General features: G+C 34.6%; 1 protein-coding gene across 2 annotated transcripts in view; it reads right to left on the bottom strand.

Annotated features, from left to right (window-relative positions):
* Mtpbeta (mitochondrial trifunctional protein beta subunit) overlaps nt 1-22727 on the bottom strand; it is a 241179-nt gene that overhangs the window by 178256 nt on the left and 40196 nt on the right. For both annotated transcript variants that reach the window (XM_090391842.1, XM_090391841.1), the window contains exon 4: nt 16828-16859. In XM_090391842.1, coding sequence (XP_090247968.1) covers nt 16828-16859 — 32 coding nt within the window. The remainder of the gene's footprint in view (nt 1-16827; nt 16860-22727) is intronic.

Genomic DNA, 22727 nt, shown 5'->3' with positions numbered 1-22727 from the left:
GGTAAAACACTTGTAAAGGCTTAGGCCTATATCAAGTCTGGACATGATGTAAGGGTAGTACTGCCCATAACCAGTACAAAAAAAAAATAATAAAATAAAAAAATAAAATGCTGATTAAGTTTTGATCCATGAAAAATGCTGGGGTGGTCTGGCTATTTCATCTGCCTCAGCCAGTTTATTTATTCATGTGGGGTTCTTCCCTCCCATTCCTCAACTGCACCTTAGGACTGATTGAGTCCTCCTAATGAGAGATTAAGTACTATATCTATGACTGTAGCCTGTGTATTCACGTGGCTGGTTTGCCTGCTTCCGGGATGAAAAACCCCAGATAAACTGGGGGAAAAAACCCTGCTGTCCACGCCCAAGACCGGCTAACTTGACTATGGCTAAGAAAGATCCTTAAGTTCCTCACGTTGTCGACGGGAATCGAACCTAGGACATTCCTTCCCCTGGCATATGGTTGAGAAGTGCGTAGCCACTAGGCTAACCGTGTAGACACAGACCAATAGGGAGGCTAAGTGTCGTTCGTATGCATGCATAACAACTGATAGTTTAGTAACCATTATTTGGCTAGTGTTTGTAAAGTAGTTTCGCAGTCAGTAAGAATATATTTTTCAATGAATTTATTATTCTTATTTTACTGTTACTCTTTTATTTTAAGAATACCAAAATACTACTGTTTCTATTTTTGTATTTCTTAGCTTTTAGTGTAATTATTTATTTCATTTATATGTTTATTTTGAATTTAATAAATATTTATTTCGCTTTTGATAGTATAATACACATAATGATGCCAAGAGAGTTTGAATCTGGAGCTAGTAAAAGGAAATGACTCAGAGAAAAGGAAAAACAGCTAAATAGTCAAAAGGGAACAATTTCGTGTTTCTTACATTCTTCTGAAGATGAAGGAAGTGAAGAATTTCATAGAACTGAAGTTGTACCTCAAACTTCTCAGAATGAAAGCGAAGCATTGGTATCAGTATCAGGAGGAGATGAAAGTGAAAATGAAGAACATCAAAATAATGTGGAAAACACAGGAGAGAAAGAAGTAAATGAAACAAATCAAGAGGGTTTTGAAGAAAATTTTCAATCGGAGTCTGTACTTACCAGCAAGCAACTATCTTTTATCTTACTTATATAGCAGTGTTGTCAATTAGTATTAATGAACAATTTATCGAGCATATTTTAATAAATATGCCTTTGAATGTAGGTAAAATCAAAAATTTAAAAAATGAATATACAGAATGCAATAGAATATATGTCAGAAATGTAAATGAATCACATTTTACTGTAAAAAGGCGAATGGAACAAAATCACTCTCAATAATGAGTGGCTAATTTTTTCAGAAACCAGCAAAGCAATTTACTACTTTGTTTGTAAATTGTTTTCTAAGTCAAATAACTGCTTAATGAAGGGTTTTAATGACTTTTTTAATTAGTTTTTTAATTTTTTACTTTTTAATTTTAATTAGTACAGTGTTTTCTGTTCCACCTCCACACTTTCCCGATTATGATGTGGAGCAGAAAAGACTGTACTCCAGAATTTAACAAAATCATCATGCAAGTCTGCTAGAGGTGGAGGGGAAGCACTGTCAAGGATGGATTTGGCACACTGCCCTCTATTCTTTTTATAGAGGGCCTGCATTGCTGCATAGGCCCTCTTCCTCTGCTTTCTATTTGACAAAGTCATTGTAGAATGAGATGTAGGTAGTAGTAGATGTAGGTTGACGAGGCATGAAGTGTTCGGAGAATTCAGCATGGAGGTAGTCATTCAATTGATCTGTGATATCCATTCCCAGAAGGTGAGTCTGGATGAGCGATTTAAGAATTTGATGGTTATATTCCGGAAGAGGAGGATCATCTAGAGATGATGTCAGTCTGAGAATCAAAGCCTCTTCTTTAACAGCAGGAATGGTGGCTGGAAGATGGAGAGGCAGGGACAGGAGATATTACCTGTCCCTACCGGTGGAGGATGGGCTGCCAATTCTTGAACTAAGGCTTTGTAACTGGCTTTACGTCTATGACACTTGATGGCATACAAGGATCTTAATGGGAACACCTTAAATAAAGCCTCACTGATTTTTTTCTATACCTCGAGCCACCAACTCAATCTCATGAGTGGCGAGGATCTTTTCTTCAGCAGTCCAATGTGCTTTGACGCGCTCTGTTCTTATTGCAGCATTGGCTTCAGCTGGATGTTTCGAGGTGCGATGCATGCCAAGGTCGACTGCAGTGGAGAATGCATGATCACAGACCTGACATATGAAGTGTCTGAGATTGGGAACTCCTTGACTGCCGGAACAAGCATGATGAGAACTTGAATAAATGGGTTGATGACAGTCCTTGCAGAGCTTTCTTTTCACTTTCTTCCTGAGGATGCCGCTAGGATGGGTGGCAAGATCACCTCCAAACAAGAAACAGACATCTGGATTCACACTCGACGAGTTTCCTGGCTCTGGCCTATAAGAGTCGGAGCTACCACTACCACTACCAGGGCTGCTAACCCTGGAAGGGATGAATAGTGTAGCAGGCCAGTCAGTAACCCGAAGGTGTCCAGGAATCGCCCATAGGAGGCCGCCTACTGCTGCACTTGCGAAGTGTCTCAGGGGATGTGCAAGCCAAGACAACAATGCTTCGGATTCCCAGATGAAATAGCCAGAACACCCCAGCATTTTTCATGAATCAAAACTTAATCAGCATTTTATCTTTTATCATGCAATTACCCCCACCATTAATCCCTGAAAGCCGATTTTAGAGCTGTTAATGGATTAACTATGCTGGAGCAACCTTTGTGTCACTTGTCTTTACATGTACTGTACTGGGTTACTTGAAATTTCCTTTATTGTCCTATGATATCTGACCCTTTTTTGCTGTACAATTTATTTATTGTGTCTCTTCCAAAAAATAAAAACAAATTTCAAATGTGCAAAAATAATCAACCCTGAAATGACCAGAGATCAGCCTTAGCAATGAATCTATTTAGTAATAGTAAATTTGCTGTCTTTTATTCATCAAATCAGTGCAAGGGAACAATAGAACTTCATGTTTTTTCACTTTACTAACAATATAGAAGAATTTTTTTTCATGAATATTCAAATGTTTGTTCAAATGGAAGGTTTTAAAATGTGGCCTCATAGAGAGTGAGGTCCCCAGCTTGTGCCTAATGCACCTTATGGTAAATGTGGCTCTGACAGTAGCACTCCCCTTATCCACTTTAGTTACAATAACTTGTTTATTCTTATATAACTTTCTAAGTGCTGATATTTCTTTTGGTAGAATGTGATTTAGAGAGGTTTCGATTTACTTAGAATATGAGCGACATCCAACTAATTCTATTAGCCATTGAAAGTGCAAGTTCATAGATACAATGTTTTACGCTGGTTATAATTTTTAAATCGGTACTTTTTTGGGCGTGATGGCAAAAATATGTCCAGCACTAAGTGCGTTTTACTGCATCTTCTGACAGATTGACTACTACATGTTCTTGTCATAGTTGTGCTCGGGAACAGGTTTGCTGCTGAAGGACTGCTATGTCTTATTTAATATTTATAGAAATTTAGAATTTTGTTTGGTGTTGTAATGCTGTTAAAAAATTATGAATAAGTGCCTTCATAGCATAAATGGAAGAATGACTACATTACACCCTTTAATTGAAAAAGACCCGAATTCAATTCTCATCATGAAGAAAGAAATTGTTATATGCGCTTTTTTAGTTGAGAGTGAGTTAGCTGATCTTATATGGAGGTAGCAGAGTTTTTTCCCTTCTGGAAACTCAGGTTTTCATCTTGAATACAAGCAAATCAGCCATAAGAACACACACAATTTATAGACAAAAATACTGTTGTTGTTGTTGTTGTGGTGGCGATGGGCAGTAGATGCAGCTGGTAGTAGTTGTGTGCAGTGGGAGAATTAAGTAGCAAGGAGATATTTGTAGCAGAGTGAAGTGCCCTCTGCACTGAGTACTTGGATTTCATGGAGGTGTCACGTAATATTAATAATAAGCGGCCTGGTTGGTCGGGTGGTTAGCATATCCACCCTACACCCAAAAGGCTGTGTGTTCGAATCCCACATGGGCATGGATGTTTGTGATTGTCTGTGAAAATACTAGTGGTGGTGATCGGCAGCATATGGAGTTAGTGTAGATGATGAAGGTAGTTGTGGTTGGTGGAGACAGAGTTGTAGAGTAGGTGCCCTCCCTGATGAGTCTTTGGACTTCCTAGAGGTGTTACGTAATAATAATAATAACAACAACATCCAATACACCTAGACTTGTCAATTAAAAATATGTCTTGGTGTAGTCATTTTCAATTTTAAAACATCACTGCAACATGTATTCCCAGTGTACTGATGGCAGCCATATTATCACTAATTTTGTTTTGAATAGAAGTAATAAGCATGTACTATGACTATAAATTATCAAATAGCCCTTACTTAGAAAAGAATAGCAAGTACATAAGAGAGAAAAAGGAACAAAAAAGGCAACTAGAGATTCTGTGGTAAGTTTAAAGAAAAACTTCATTTTTATATCTTTATCTACACTCTTTGAAGAGATAGTGATAAACACTGCTCAACAAAATAAACCCCTCAGAAAATGTAAGCAGGACAAAATTTGGTATGGGAGCATACAATAAAATAACAATGAAATGAAGAGATAAGAAAAATGTGGGCAAGTATAAGGGACATTATAACAGGGGTGTGTTGGAATTACCAAAAAAAGATCACATTACAGAAGTCATCACAATATGCTTGAAAATATGTTCACATAAATGAACATGGCATGTTGAACTCTATAACTAATGGCAATGTTATACGTGAAAGAAAATCTGGGCCAACCATGCCCCTGCAAAGTTGCACAGAGGGTTTGAGGATCATTCGGTACCTTTGCATGCTGTTTCAGAATTCACCACTATCCATAATATAAAGAGGGATGTACAGGAGAACATTGCTACCACTGTAAGTGTCCCTTTCTCTGATGTTGGAAAGCTTCTATCATATTCCTTGTTCTCTCCAGATCAAATAACATCTAGAATCCATTTGTAGGCTAAAATGAGACTCATCAGAAAAGAGAATGGTATTTTGTTTGTAAGGGCTCCAAGCTACATGTTCATGACACTAGTTTCAAGAAGCTCTATGGTGTTCTGGGATATAAACTACTGGCTTCCTTGTGTAGAGTCCATTTGAAAATTTGAAAGTGGAAATGTTTTCACTTGTAGCCACAGCAACTGCAAGAAATGGTTGGTGACACCACTATACATCATGACACTAGTTTCAAGAAGCTCTATGGTGTTCTGGGTTATAAACTACTGGCTTCCTTGTGTAGAGTCCATTTGAAAATTTGAAAGTGGAAATGTTTTTACTTGTAGCCACAGCAACTGCAAGAAATGGTTGGTGACAGGGTATCACAGGATCCATATTGCTGATGGGGCCAGATAATCGCAAATTCTGGTTGATGTAGCCCTTGAGCGATCTTGGCCAGCTATTCTCATAATGGTTCCTGACCTCTGAAACTGCATCCATAGTGTCAAGATGACACTTCGTGACACATGTTGCGACCAGTGACTACCCAGCTTAAGTTATACAATGGTCCTCCATCTCAACAAAACATTTAAATGATGACTAAACAAACACACGTAATAACCACAGTAATAAGTTTTAATAAGTAAATATTTCATCCCAACCATTTTAGGACATCGTCAGTACAGTTAATTCAAACAATACTAGGAATAACATACAGTTAGGGCGCATGATTACAATGGAATCCCAATATGCATGCAGTAGCGTGTTATAGAATTAAATTAAAATATATCTGGAGGAAAAAAAAATACAGATTACATTAAAATAAGATAACGTATATAAAAATTATTTTACTCAATTTTGTATGACAATTTCTCATACTTTAGGAATAGCAAGAACGTCATTACGGTTTAGATTTGGTCTGTGAAGTAAGGCTTCAGTACTTTCTTTATATAAACGTTCATGTTTATATAAAGATCTATGTAGAAGTTTGGTCTTTTCCCAGTGGATCCTATGGTTAGGATTTTCAACACCTTGCTGTGTGTCTTATCAAACTGCAGAAATCTGCAGTTTGATAAGATTCATTCTTATCCCTTTCCACTAAGTGATTTATTCTTATCCCTTTCCACTAAGTGATTTATTCTTATCCCTTTCCACTAAGTGATGGTCACTTCCAATTTCATATCCCGTGTACATCCTTGTATCTTGAACCAGCATGAAGAAATCACTATAAACAAGAATAGTTAATTTCATGTTCATTTAATTCTCCCCGAAGGTCTTCTTTATGAATAACATATGCTTTCTTCCTCCTCCCCAAATATATTTATAATTAGAATGTTTTGGATTATTGTAACCTGTGGTATTTTTTAAAATATTGCTTTAATGTAAAAATCAATTCTACTGTTGATAGAGAAGAAACCATTATTTTCATTTATACTTTCTTCAACAAATATTAAGTTGCTTTTTTCCAAACCTCATTACCATTTTTCTTCAAAGGTGTTGTGGCCCCTTTCAAATCTCTCACTCAGGTAACAAAGTATAGCATGTCAATGACTAATGTGATTATGTTAAAAATAAATGTACTTGTATGCAGTACAGGAACACCTCGCTTAATGTGAATTCAATATGAACGATAATCAGTTAGCATGATTGAGTGAAATGATACTATTTCTAGCTTTCTTCTTATTGTGCTATCTTCTATCGAAGGTCAGCGACCATCTTGGCGAACAAACTGCGCTCTTGTGCTAATCTGAGCAGTTGTGCACTGCTCTTTCCTGATGTTGTCAAACTATGATATTCTTTTTCTTCCTCTAGTTCCTTTGCCACCAATTCTTCCTATCAAAATAGTTTGTAGAAGTTGGTATTTGCTGTTTCTCATGATGTGGCCAAGATATGATATTTTTCGTTTCTTGATTATTTGTACAAGATGTTTAGCTTTGCCAATGGATTTTAAGACATCATCATTGGTAATTTTTTCTGTCCATGATATCTTTAGCATTCTTCTGTATAGCCACATCTTAAAGGCTTCGATTTTCTTCATGGTTGTCGCCTTCGATGTCCATGTTTCAACTCCATAGAGCAGAACAGACCACACGTAGCATTTCAGCATTCGGCATCTGACTTCCATGTTTAGGTCTTTATTGCAGAATAGTGTTCTCATATTCATGAAGGACTGCTGTGCAACTTCAATCCTTGTCTTTATATCTATTTCTGGATCCCACCGTTCATTAAGCCAGCAACCAAGATATTTATATCTTGACACTTGATTAATATTTTTCCCATTGAGCGTCAGTTTCATTGATGAGGCTGGATGTTTGCTGATGATCATGTATTTTGTCTTGTTGATGTTTATATTTATTCCCATTCTTTGGCTTTCTATGTATACTCTGTCAATGAGTTTTTGGAGATCCATAATGTTATCTGCAATTAGCACAGTGTCATCTGCATATGGTAGGTTGTTAACAATCTTTCCATTTATTGCGATTCCCTCTGGACATTCTTCCAATGCTTTTTTAAAGATTACCTTATATAAAATAACGTAAAATAAAAGATAACGTATATGTTGAACAGGAGTGGTGAGAGCACACATCCTTGTCTCACTCCTCTTTTGATGTTAATATCACTGGTGGTAATGTTGTCTAATTGAACGGTAGCTGACTGATTCCAATACAGATTTGTTATTAGTCTTATTCGTCTAGCCTTATTTGTTGAAGGACTTCTATTAAGTTAGTGTCTGACTTTGTCGAATGCTTTTTCAAAATCTATGAAATACATAAAGACAAATTTCTGTTTTTCTATGCATTTTTGTATCAACATTTGGGTACAGAAAAGGGCCTCTCTAGTACCAAAACCATTTCGAAAGCCGAATTGTGTTTCACTTAGAGTTTCTTCACTTTTTCTATAAATGCGATTCTGAATTACTTTCAAAAATATTTTTAATGTTTGGCTCATTAGACTAATAAGTCGGAAGTCACCACAGGAATTCGCTTTGGGTTTCTTTGGGATAGTGATAAATGTAGATTTGAGCCAATCTGATGGAAATTCATCACTTTCATATATTTTATTAAATGGTTTTTCAAGAATTTTGATGTTATCTGGTTCTATTAATTTTAAAAATTCTGTTTGCACACCATCTGGTCCACTGGCTTTTCCTGTTTTACTTGTTCGTATAGCATTCTCTATTTCGCATTTCATGATTGCTGGTCCTTGAATGATCTTTTATATTTATAGGCTTCTGTCTAGTATCATTGAAAAGTTCTGTTACATATTTTATCCAAATCTGTGCTAAATTCTCTTCTTCTAGAACTATTTTTCCATTTTCGTCTCTTAGAGACACTATTTGCTTTTTCCTGAGTTTTCTGGAAATTTCATTGATTTTCTTATACAGATTGAAATTATCATGTTTCTTCTGAAGCAGTTCAATTTCAGTACATAAATTTTTCATCCAATTTTCCTTTACTTCTTTTATTTTTTTCTTGATGATGTTATGTGTTTCTGTATATCTGGCTAGGTCTTTGTTTTTGTACTTTCTTCTTGTATCAATAAGAGAAAGAATCTCATCTGTCATCCATTCCTGTTGTTTTATATTATTCACATAACCTACTTCTTCAATACTTGTTGTTATGATGGCATTCTTTAAGCTATTCCAAAGAGATTCCACACTTTTATTTTCTTCTATGTTAATCTGTTGTAATCGCAGGTTAAGCTGAGCCTTGGCACTTTAATTTATGTTCAGGTCTTTCAGTTTTTCTACATCAATTTTCTTTTTCTTCTTTTGTGATTTTTGAGCTGATTTTAATCTAAGACGTACTTCTGCAACTATGGGATTGTGGTCTGATGAGATATCTGCTCCAGGATAAGTCTTTGCACTCTTTATACTACTGTGGAATCTTTTATTTATCAGTATGTAATCAATTTGATTTCTGACAATGTTATGCCGGTTATCTTGAGGCGATTTCCAAGTGTACAGTCTTCTGGGTGGAAGTTTAAACCAGGTATTTGCTATTGTTAGATCTTCTTCCTGACAGAACTGGACTAGGCAATCTCCTCTGTCATTTCTGGTGCCTAAGCCATGTTCTCCAACAATTTCTCCATCACCCCCTCTTCCCACTTTTGCATTGAAGTCACCCATCAATATATTTATATCATGTTTCTTTGTTAGGTTTTTAATCTCTTTTAGGTGTTCATAAAACTCTTCAACATCTTCTTCACTTTTGTCAGCTGAGGGTGCATAAGCTTGGATGATATTTATGTTAACAGGGTTTCCCTTAAGTTGTAACAGCATTATCCTTTCAGAAAATGGAATCCAATTTATTACTGATTTATTGATTTCTTCATCTACTATTATAGCTACACCATGTCGATGTTTGTTCTCATCATTCCCAGAGTAATACATTGTCATATTATCTTGTTGACACTTTTCAGATCCTGGCCATCTTGTCTCGCAAATTCCCAAAATCCTGATGCCCAGCCTCTTCATTTCTCTTGTGGCATTTCTTAATTTGCCAGCTTCATACAGAGTTCTGACATTCCAAGTTGCAATTTTAAAAGTGGACACCATTTTGAGCCTGGAGATTCTTTGCACACCTTGTCTCGTAAATTCCCAAAATCTGGATGCCCAGTTTCTTTCTAGCTTTAAGTGAGTGATTAATCAGTTAACGCGTTTTTTTTATGTTATGCAAAATTTTTTGTCACCAATCTGCAGTGAGCAGAAAAACTGAAGTCATTAAGAGATGTGAAAGTGGCACTAGTAATACAATGATTGTGCAAGAGCTGGGATACAGCAAGTCTACGGTTTGGACTATATTAAATAAGAACAAAGAATACAAAGAACAAGGAAAAGTTGCCTACCGCTTCTTTAAACATGCAGATCAACCGAAATAGAAGCCATTTAATGATCAAGGGGGGGTGCTTAAGAGTCAAAGCTGTATAACTGAGAGGAGACCTCCACATAGCCTTTAAAGGAATGCAGAGAACTGACCAGGGCTTCTGACCTAATGTCCAATCCTCACCTTCTCGTGGTGCACCCTGTTGGGTATCTACTTGGACACTGAACGAACGAACGAACGAGGATGGGCTGGCAATTTGGAAATTAGCTGACCAAATTGTATTCTTATTGGTTAAAACAAAATAAAAAATGATGGTACGACATGACAAAATTTCATGCCGGCTGGGGCATTGCCCGGTTAAACAAGGCCCTGTTGTCTTCGCCAGGGAACCAGGGCGAACAGCGAAAAGTCAGCTACTGGAACAAATCTGAAAACAAACCCCAACTCAACATCACCAGAGTTAAAGATCAGTACTATCAACATAAGAAGCCTGAATGGCAAAGAAATGGAGCTAGCTGAAGAATTAGATAAGTACCAGATTGACATAATAGGAGTGACTGAAACAAAAAAGACAAAAACTGGTGAGATCTTTCTGAGCAATTAATAGAAAATGTTATATTCAGGCAATGGCAATCAAGGAAAAGAAGGCGTAGCCATAGTATTCAACACAAAATACGAGGCTAATCTTCTTGAATGGCAGTCAGTCTCAAGTAGAGTAATGTGGGCAAATATGAGAATGGGGAACTGGACAATGAGACTTATTTGTGCCTATGGTCCCACAGAAGGTTCTACTAAGGTAGAAGTAGAGGAATTTTTTGAGGCTTTAGAAAAAGCAACTGACACAATGAAAAAGAAAAAGTTGGTCCTCGTTGGGGATCTAAATAGCAGAGTAGGAAATGATTGTGAGAATTACAAAAATATTTTGGGAAAATATGGAGAAAAGAGCAAAGCTAATAATAATGGCAAATATCAGTTGGATTTCTGCTCAGGACATGGACTGGTTATTACTAACATCATGTCCCAACATAAAAATGTGCACAAATTCACATGGAGAGAAGCGGCAAGGAATAAGAAAAGTCTCATTGACTATGTTATTGTTGATAGTGATGTTTTCTCCCTGGTGAAGGACACAAGAATGTACAGAGGATTTGAAATTGGAAGTGATCACTATTTAGTCTTGAGCAGGATAAAATTGAATTTCATATTGAAAAGAATAACATGTAAGAAAGTTTTAAAGCGAATAAAAGTTGAGCAGCTCTCAGATGTGAACTGTAGACTAAAATACACAAAGATTATTGAACAAAAAATGAAAGAGTTTGAGAACAGGAATCAAACTTTGGAGATTCAGTGGCAAACTCTGAAGAAAACATTGATTGATTCTGCCAGAGAGGCATTTGGTGAGGTTGTCAGCAAGGATAGAAAAATCAGGACTCCATTGTGGACACAGGGAGTTAAGAGGCAGTGAAGGAAAAGAAGAAAGCATATCAAAAGTTCCTGTCAAATAAGTCAGCTGGTGCTCTTAGAGAATACAGAGACAAATACAAGAATGCTAAACACTGTGTAAAACTAGCTAAACAAAAGTCATGGGTGGACTTTGGCGAGAATATAGAAAATAAATATCAAGAAGGTGGAAAATATTCTGCAGGTTGTTGAAGAAGCTTAGGAATGGAGTAAAGAGTGCTGTAAAAGGAGTTAGAGATGATAAAGATGAAATGAAAACGGGAGAAAAAGATATCCTTGAAGTATGGAATAATTAATTTGAAAAACTGCTAAATGAAACAAGCAGTGATGACAGCACAGTGGTAAAAAACACTGACCAGGCATGCAGACAGGAATACATATCCATACTTGAAAGTAGAAAAAGCCATCAAAGGCTTGAAATGTGAAAAGGCAGCAGGAGAAGATGATATTCGACCAGAAATGCTGAAGTATGGTGGTATACGAGTGTTACAGTGGCTGCACTGCATAGTTCAGAAAGCCTGGACAGAGGGACGAATTCCTGATGATTGGAGTAGAGCTCTCATAGTACCCATATATAAAAAGGGAAATAAAACTGAATGTGAGAATTACAGAGGTATTTCCCTACTGAGTGTTCCTGGCAAGATCTATGCAAGTATACTTGAGAAACGGTTCAGAAGAATTGTGGAAGGAAAACTTGGTGAAGAACAAACTGGATTCAGGCCAAATAGAGGCTGTCAGGATCAGATCTTCACTTTACAACAAATAGTTCAGAAAGCATGGGAATATAACAGTGATCTGTATTTAAGTTTTGTCGATTTGGAAAAGGCATATAACAAGGTGCCAAGAGAGAAGCTATTCAATACGCTACAGTTATATGGTGTCAATGGGGCATTATATCAAGCAATACTTAGTCTTTATTTGAGTTGTAAGTCAGCAGTTAGAATTGAAGGAAGTACAGGAAGATGGTTTAATGTTAAATCTGGTGTGAGACAAGGATGTACATTATCCCCCTCTGTTATTCATTATCTATATGGATCACATTATGAAGGAAAGTAGTATTAAATATGATATCAAAATTGGAGATGTTAATGTCAGCTCTTTGCTTTATGTGGATGATTTTATACTTCTAAATAAATCCGCTACAAGTTGGCAGAGTCCCTGACTAAACTGAATAGCTGTTGTAATAGATATGGTGTGAAGGTCAGCAATAAAAAGACAAAGACAATGAAATTAGGCAGAATCACTGAAAATGTCAACTGTTGTGAATGGGGAACCTGTGGAACAAGTGAAACATTTCTGCTACTTAGGCACGATTTTTAGTGAAGATGGTAATCAAATATAGAAATAGACAACAGAATCAGCAAATCTGGTATGGAAGGAAGTCAATTGAATAAATTCATATGGAATAAGAGAGAAATTAGTGGGAACACTAAATTAGCTGTATACAAGATAGTGTTCAAACCAGTTTTAACTTATGGATCTGAGAGCTGGGTTAGAAGTAAAACACTTGACCAAAGACTAGAGACCGCAGATATGAGAGTCCTGAGAAAGATTATAGGCGAGAACAGATGGCATCAATGGCAACATCATATTAAAAACGAGGATATTAGGAAAGAACTTGACATTGTCAACATCCAGGAATGCGTTAGCAGAGCTAATCTCAGGTGGTATGGTCACTTAAACAGAATGAGCGAAGAAAGATTAGCAAAACAAGTGTTCTCTGCCAGGTTGGTAGGAAAACGACCCAGAGGAAGACCAAGATATAGGTGGATTGATATGGTACAAAGTGCCTTAGACAATAGAAATATAAGATCTGATAATGTTGGAGTCTTGACAAGTAGCAGACTGATTTGGAGGAAAATTGTAGATAGGAAGTTAGTAATGATAATTTTTTTCATGTAGTACTATCATATCCTGTACATCCCCTTGAGGATACATGGCAGGAATTTGATGATGATTAATGATCAAGATGGAGTGTCTTCTATCACTCTGGAGTGAGGATTATAACCAAAAGAGAATAACTCTTAGTATATAGAATATTCAGGCAAAAAGATCTCAATATTTACTTCATTGAAAGAGATCAAATTTCAAGAAGAATGTGAAAGCTTTACTGCGAGTTTAAAATGTTTTGACCATTTTAAAAATTGAACTGGACTACATTACGTAAGAATAACTGGGGAATCTGCTAGTGCCGATAAAGATTCTGTAGCCAAGTTTCCTGAAGAATTGCAAAGCATAATTCAGGAGGGGGTGATTATGATGATCGGCAAATATTCAACGTCAAAGAAATTGGTCTCTTTTGGAAGTGTATGCCAACATAAACCTTCCTAGCTAAAACAAGCATCTCAACTAGGATACAAAGTATCTAAAGATCATCTTATGCTTTTATTAGGAGGCAATGCAGAAGGAGACTTTAAACTCAAGCCTATGTTAGTTTATCGTGCACAAATTCCAAGATCTAACATTACTGAAGATATCAGCACAACTGGAAAAGAACTTGGATTTAATGAACTGGATAATGAAGATATGAGAAAATTGCTCAATTCCCATTAAGAACAGTTAAACGAGAATAAACTCCTTCAATTAAAAGAACAGTGTGAATATGAAGATGATGATAAAGTGTGCAAACAAGAAGAGAATGTTACAACTAAGAAGCTAATTGCAAAAGAACTAAAATTTCATTAGCATACTCGATCACATTGAGTGTGCTAATGAAATTTTGTTTGATGCTGATCCTGATATGGAATGAACCTTCGAAATCTGCCGAATTCTTGATAAAGCAATATCGCAAATTGCATGACAAGATGAAAAAGTTGAGCACGATTCAAACATTTTTCTTTAATTTTTTTTGTAAAAGAGTAGCTCAATCAAATGTTTACATTAAATAAAAAGTTAAACAATTTATTTTTATTAGCTTTGATGATTTTATCCTCTAATATAGCTTATACTGTATTTTTTTTTTTTTTAATTTAAGCTAACTGATGAATGAATTATAATTATTCCTATTGTTTATTGTATTCGCTTAATGCGATTTCACTTAGCACGCATTCACTGATGGATTAATTAATCTCACTAAGCGAGGTTTTCATGTATTTACTGATTATGATATCATCTGCTAGTAAATCAAGTTTTCCTACAGCACATTTTTTATTTATAGATAATTATACAGCTCACTTACACATGTAGAAAAAAAAATACAGAATTTTATTCAAAACTCCAATATATTATAAGCTGTCTCCTCCCCACCTCCTCCAAGTCAATCTGCATTCTTCACTAAATATGGAACAGAGATTTTGAACAAAATTCTATATTTTTTTCTACATGTAAGTATTTATAATATATAGATACTTACATGTAGAAATATCTATAGAAGTATCTATAATATATTTATTTAGGTCACATGATCCCTTAAAACAATTAACAATAAAGAGTTTAATTAAAAAATAAGCAATTAAAATGTGATATTCGCTCATCCTACTTTGCACTAAGTGATGGTCACTTCAAATCCTCTGTAAATTCTTGTATCCTGAACCAGCATGAAGATATCACTCTCAAAAATATAGTCAATTTCATGTTCATCAAAAATTTAACTGCCATGGACCTAGGATATGACATGCATGATGTTACAGAATGTGATAACAACTAGCAATGTTTCAACACAGACACGCACATACTAGTATGGAATTTACATTTTTTTTTTTTTCTGGTTTCTCATTTGTATGTAACAGTTGTGAAGTTATCATAACATCTGATATGTGTAATTAATTGTTTTTTTTTTTTTTTTGTTATGTAAAACGTTTTTTGTACCAGTACCCCAATGATGGTCTTATGACATATGAAACTTGTCGTGTTTTAATTGCTTATTTTTATTTAACCTCTTTATTTACATTGTGTCTCAATACTGAAAACTTCCCACAGAAACTTTTCATAATTAATAGTAAATTTTTTAATCATTTATTATTCAACATAATGAATGTGCATTGTTACTATGGGACTTGGGGCAGGACAATTCAGCAATTCATAACAGCAGTACTCAGTATAGCAAATGCCTACTGTCATATTTTTATTTATTAAGGGGAAAAAAACCGACTGGATAGCGTATCTGCTCTCCAGCCAAAAGGCTGCGTGTTCGAATCCCACTGTGGACATGGATGTTTGTGATTGTCTATGAAAATACTGGTGGTGGTCGGCGGTAGATGGCGTTGGTGTAGTTGTGGTCAGTTGGTGATTGAATGGTGGAGACAGAATTGTAGAACAGGTGCCCTCCCTCGATGAGTCCTTGGACTTCCTGGAGGTGTCAAATAATAATAATAATAATAAAAAGTCACATTTAAGAGGACTAATACTGCTTGCTTAGCTGGACAGATAAAAACCTTATGGCCTTTTCTACCACAGCTGCCACATTGATAAGATTTGGTGCAAGAACAAAAATATAGAAAACAAAATTCACTACCAAATACAAAAATCATAATAAATAATAATAATAAAAAGTCACATTTAGGAGGACTAATACTGCTTGCTTAGCTGGACAGATAAAAACCTTATGGCCTTTTCTACCACAGCTGCCACATTGATAAGATTTGGTGCAAGAACAAAAATATAGAAAACAAAATTCACTACCAAATACAAAAATCCATGTATATTGGGAATACTTTTATGCAAACCATCCACATCTGACCAAAACCATATCATTAAGGACATTAAAACCTCAAGAACTAAGAATGTAATTTCTTAGTATCTTTAATTTATAGTATAACCAAGTGGAAAAACTTCCAACAACTATCTCTAATCCAGAGAATTTTAATAATAAGATGTGATACCTTTTGGCTACTGGTATATGAAAATATGGCTTCTGCATTACTTTAACCTTGGTATCACCTCTGGGTCTGATTCCCACCAAGCAGGTCTCAATAAAGGTTGAAACCAGTCTGGGTAGTGACCCTTCCCATGATGCATAGCATTATACATGTCTGTAAGGATATGTGCTTTGCATTATGGGATACTAAGGCAAGTGATGTGAAGTCATTAGCTTCTATATATAAGAGTTGCCCTGTCCTGAGAATATTTCAGGTGCAAACTTTTCTTTGATTACACTTGGATAAAGGATTAAACCAAGTATATAATTTCTTGGCATCTTTATTTTATAAACCTCAAGAATTATTCCAATAAGACAACAACAACAAAAAAAAGAGGAACTGAACATCATTATGAAAACTACTTATCATGATAAACCAAAAGAGATTATACAGGAATATTAGGTAAAACTAATACAAAAAATAACAAGCATACAGATGTTCAGAAATTCCAACATGTGTTTACTGGTTAGACAGAGAAAGAACATAGTAATTTCAAGTGCACAAACATGAAACCTACATGGGACTGAGTCACAATACATTAATTCACTTCTATATAAATAAAAAAATATTAATTCAATACCAATTTAAATTACAATTTACAATCATATTTCATATATTTAAGCAATTGACATTTCTAGCATTTTAAAAAAATGTTTTGCACATGCTTACCTTTAGGGATACCTGTTCGATGAAGCAATGAGCTGAAATGGATTAATGATATCGATATTATCACACAAATCAACCAAAACAATGTTATAATAATTATTATTCACTACCTCCATGAAGGCCTAGGGCTCATCTAGAGAAGCACAAAAAAAAGACAGAAAATTTATACTTGTATTAAATTTACTGTCAGCTCATGCATTTACCATACCCTATGATAGGGGTGTTCAACCCGTCGATTGTGGTCGACGGTAGATCGCGGAGTGATTTTTGGTCGATCTCTTTTGTGTATTCTTCCTTACTTACAAATTTAATTAAAACTGAAAACATAATATTTTATTTATCATTATTTTGTATTATTTTTAATTCGCTTTAAGTGTATTGCTATTGTTTATTTATTTTTCATTAAAATTGTCAAATCAGTAATTTTCTTATAAATCCAGGTAAATGAATTAATTTGGATCAGTGGAAGTCAAACAGCGAGCCGAGTGAATACAATTATAAGCAAAGTGTAAAAACTCAATTGTAGCTTAAATATTAAATATTCCAAAGCACATTACATCGATTTTTTACTTAGGTTAAGTCCCATGTGAATATTGTAAAAAAATAAACTTTGTTTGTCTCAGTATAGTTTGTATTAGATGTTTTTGTAAATAACTCTTGTGAAGCTAACTGTATATACTCCTTTAATAAGAATATGTTAGAGTGTTAAAAACAAAGGCAATGTTTTTGTTGCCGAAGCTGTACATGGCAGCATTAGAAAGATTATTGTTGAAACTTGTATGTATGAGAAAGGCTTCAGGCTCTAAGTGTAAACATCTCCGAAGTCAGTCAGAAAGAGTTCAAACAACTTTCTGATGGCCGGCAACTTACAATCAAAAGAAAGCGGAGGAGAACAAAAGGCATGCCGAACTTGAAACTTAAGATGAAAGACTCGTACAGATTCTTTGGGGGTTGCCAAACTTCATGCGAGGTCTCAGAGGAGGCCTAATAAAAAGGGACTGAAGCAAGCAGAAGGGGTCCCAGTTCCAGAATTGCTGTCAGAGAGGAGGCCGCCCGGTACAGAGTCGCTGTATCATCAGAGAGACTGCCCAGATCCACGTTGCTCGAGAGAGGAGTTTCCCGCTTCCAGAAAGGCACTTCTCGGTTCGAGACGTCAATAGAGAGAGAGAGACTACTTCTTTCTAGGCTGCAGACAAGGTTTCAAATTGCCGAAAGGAAGAGTTCCAATTGCTGGAGAAAAGTTTCCAGGCCAGGTTAATGTCAGACATTCACCAGTGTGTGTTGCGTTTTCATTACAATTTGATGAATCAAATGACTTCACTGATATTGCTCAGTTAATGGTATTTATTCTCATGGTATTTCAAGATTATTCAAGTAAAGAAGAACTTTTGAAAATTATGGCATTATTGGGAAGGACTGGGGGAGAAGACTTTTTTTGGCATTTGATGAATTTGTGAAACACCACAAACTTCCGCTTTTTAAACTTTTGTCTATTACTACTGATGGTGCTCCTGCAATGATAGGTAATAAATCAGGCTTCATTTCATTATGTGAAAACAATAACAAATATTCAGATTTTTTAATGTACCACTGTATTATTCACCAACAAGTACTGTGTAGTAAAAGATTATAAACACAAAAGATGTTTGGATATTACATTTAAAATTGTAAATTCTGATTGAGGAAAAGCCCTGCAATGGCGGTTATTTAAATTACAGGCAGATGATGATAGAGAACTTCTGTTGTACAATAATGTTTGCTGGCTTAGCAGAAGTCAATTTTTAGAGAGATTTCCTGTATTAATTAATGATATAAAAAATTTTCTTGATGAAAAAGGAGATATTTATCCACAATTGAGTGATAAAAGATGGTTGTTACACTTATTATTTTTAATAGATTTCTGTATGAAATTAAGCAATTTAAATTTAGAGTTACAAGGTAGAGATAAAAATTTAATTGACATGTTAAGTTCAATAAAAACTTTCCAACAATACTTACTTTTATTAAAGAAAAATATAAATGACCGCGAATTTAGACATCTCCCATATTTATTAAAATATTTTGAACAAAATCAAGAAATGCTTTGCTATGATTTAAAAGAATTTATTCGTGAAATAGAATTAGTTGAGAAATAAATAAATTCAAGATTTAAAGATTTTAATAAAACTGAAATGATTGTATCTTTTATCAATAATCCATTTCAAGAAAACTTGAACATCACAGAAATTTCAAATAAAATTAGTGGGCTGTCTGATATAAATCAAACTGAAGTAGAACTTGAGATAATAAACATTCAGAATAGTTTACATTTAAAATCAATAAACAATGAAGTCATTTCGAAGTATGCACATGAAAAATTCCCAATATTAACTGATATTGCATGAAAAATTCTGCCGTGTTTCGTATCGACATACTTGTCAGAATCCACTTTTTCAAATATGACAGTGATAAAAAATCAATTAAGAAACCAAATTACAAATGATCATTTGGATGATTGTCTGCGATTGGCCACTTCTTCATATCGACTTGACTATGAAAATATTGCAAGGTCCAAACAATGCCAAATTTCACATTAACTTTTTTTTTTTTTTTTTTTAAATCAACCATCATTTCCTGTAGCTTGTGAATTTGTAATCAATCTGTTGTTTTTTCTAACTTTGGTTTTTCCAAAATAAAGAAATGAATATTTTATTCCAATATATTTGTTGCTGTTTTTTTTGTTGTATTAAAATATTTGTTGTATTAAAATAATTTAAAGTGAGAAATAAATTTTTAAATACCCAAATAAAGTTTTTAGTTGTGTATTTTTTTTTAGTTGTTTATTTGTGTGTAATCAGATATCAAGTTGGAGGAACATGATCTATATAAGAGAGTAGATCGCCGAATAACTTTTTATAGAAAAGTAGCTAGCGTAGTAAAAAAAGGTCGAACACTACTGCCCTATGACAATTCATACCACTCACTCACAAGAAATAAATAAATAAATAAACAAACAATAAAAAATCTTATCTTCATATAGTTACTGATAAAACTACTGATGTGATTATTAAATACCATAAAATTCCTCTTCTTTCTATCAAATGTTATTTTCTTTAATTTCTTCATGTTCTTTTCTAATTTACCTCTGGAACTCACCTGCCACCCCCCCTCCCCCCAGTCCATTCTCATGCTGTCTAGTTTACCTGCTGCACAATCTTCATAATCTCACCCCCTCAACACCTCCTCTCTGAATCAAGGTAATCAAATCGGAAAACAGTAGAGCAAATCCAAATATAGATGTATGAAGATCTTGAAAAAAGGATTGATAGGTCTGGGGATTAGTTTGGGAGATGTATTGTAATGATGTATAAGACAAGTTAGACGACTGTGTGATATTGAGAAGGAAACTGAAAGTTACGGTGTTATCAATATTACACAAACATTCAACTTCTCTTAAAACACCTCTGATGTACTCCAATCATTTGCAATTACTCATCTGCAATCATTTCTAAATTCCTTTCCCTTCATTTTCTAACAATATAGTCATAAGAATATAGAGTGTGCAATTGCTTCAATCCAAAAGGTAAAAAACCTTTCTGATAATCAAGCAAAATATATGCAATTTCACTTGTTCATTCTTCCTGGAGTAGCCTGAGCAGGGAAGTATTTATTGATCTATGGTTTTTGTGATAATTGTGACTGTTAGACTGAAGTTGCCAAAGAGCAGATGTTTTAGGTTCTACCTAATATACAATAAGAAAAATAGTAAATCATACAGAGATATTTAATAACTAGCTTAAATTTGGTTGCATTTCACACCAGTATCTTCAGGGCACAAGTGTTTGTTACTACTAGGGTTAGAAGTGGACTTCATGGTTACTGATGACTCTAATAACAGTCTCTCTGACTTGTAACAACTTCTATATAGCACACTCATTTTCTCCCATCTAATCCTGTGTGAAGGGATGTCCAAACCAAAGGTAGCAAATGTATTTCTTGTGTGAGTGAAGTGGATGTTTAACAGATCTTCCTATCTATAATAGACCATATTTCATACTCAAAGATGTTACAAAGAATGGAGTTTATCCTTACATGAGCAGATCAAGGTTGCTAATTTAAAGTTAAGTTTTTTTTTTTTCGTTTGTTTTTATTTTGGGCCCATATACGAGAGGTTGGCTGATCAAGCTTGATCAGTATATTGAGAATCGAGAGGTTAAAGTTATATTTCTTTAGTACCCCAGCTATCTTTTCAGATATACCCCAGATATATGGGAGAAGAACAAAGATGCTTTGCTTATGTGTGTTTGAGGAGAGCGAAGCATGTATTTTATCTATTTTGTGGGGAGCTGTTGCCATTGAAGAAAAAAGTGCAACAAAAGTAAGTTGAGATTTGTAGAAAGGATTATATGACTAGAACAAACAGTCCTGAAATAACTACAACAAATATCTGAATTTTCTTTAGCAAAGGGCTGCAGAGAACAAACAGAACAATAAGGCTAATTCATACAGTTAAGACTTTTTTTGAGACTGCCATAGCGTTGAACTAGATGATGTGATTGTTTATGTAGGTATCTTCCAGTATGTATATGTGTTGGCTTTCTATAAATAATAATAATAAAAATTGGGAAGTGTAATTTGATAAATGGATTGTCTAAATCAGCACTTTCAAATAATGAAAACAAATTTAACATGTTTTAAGACTAAGTAGTTCTTTTTTTTTTTTTTAAATCTTAAAAGAAACACATTTAATTTTTATTATTTCTTTTTTGTGATTTTTTTTATATTTTAATGGAAAAAATTAAACATTGGTGTTGGTTCACAAATTTTGCTTCCCGATATTTCGGCATTTAATGAATATTAGTAAATACATGCTTATTCGTATAAGTTCCATTTCTATTGATAAGAATCACAAAAAAGCTTATGAATGCAAAATCTTGAATATAAATTCAATAAATATTATAATAATATATGTCTGAATTACAATTTTTTTTCGATGGAGAGCCGTGACATATTTTAATATTTCCAAAGAGGGCTTTACATCAATAAGTTTGGGAAGCACTGGTCTAAATAACACAGCTAGACTAAAGATTTGATAGTAGCTGTGCTAAATTATCCAGAAATTTTGAAAATTGTGGAAGAAGGGGCTATTGTGACCAACAAATACTTAATGTCAATGAAACTGACTATTTATTGGAAGCGAATGCCTTCCAATACTTTTCTGGCCAAATCAGAGAAATCTCAGCCTAGTCATAAAGTTACAAAGTCGAATGAAATCACCACTAGCAATATGCAAGCCATTTGGAAGCAAATTCTTCAACATTGTGCAAATGATTCTAGAGGCTTTTCAAATGAAATGGATAATGTTGATGAGGAAATTGCCAACACCAGGCATAAACTAAGTTTTGATGAGATTGACAATGATAACGTCGAAGAGTTCATTAAATCTCATTCTGAGGAACTGAGTGATTCTGACCTGCTAAATTTAGATGCACAACATCTAAATTTTGGCTGACTATAAGAGATTTCACAGAAACAATTTGAAAATATTTTTCGTATAATCGAAGTTTTTAAGCAGCAATGCTTAGAAGCTGACCCTGATGAAGAGAGAAGTAACAAAATTTGCAGAAGAGTAGAAGAGGCAATAAAGCCATATCATCAGTTTTATGAAAAAAGAAACAGAATGCCCGCCAAACTACGTTATCTATTAAATTTATATTCTGAATATGTTTTATTGTATTTCAGCTTCATGGTTTTCCTTCAAGTAGGCCCTGATTTCCATAGATTATTATATCTGATTAGTACATTTTCGATAAATACGACTGTTTTAAAGAAAACATTTGGTGCATTAATCAAGGGATTGTTATATAAGGGTCAAAGCTGTATAACTGGGAGGAGACCTCAACTTATCCTTTAAAGGAATACGG

The sequence above is a fragment of the Typopeltis vanoorti genome, chromosome 4 (assembly GCF_054136105.1).
Source record: "Typopeltis vanoorti isolate ZY-2024b chromosome 4, IOZ_Tvanoo_1.0, whole genome shotgun sequence".
NCBI lineage: Eukaryota > Metazoa > Arthropoda > Arachnida > Uropygi > Thelyphonidae > Typopeltis > Typopeltis vanoorti.
Note: the sequence above shows the minus strand (reverse complement) of the source record. Positions and strands in the feature narration are given on the sequence as shown.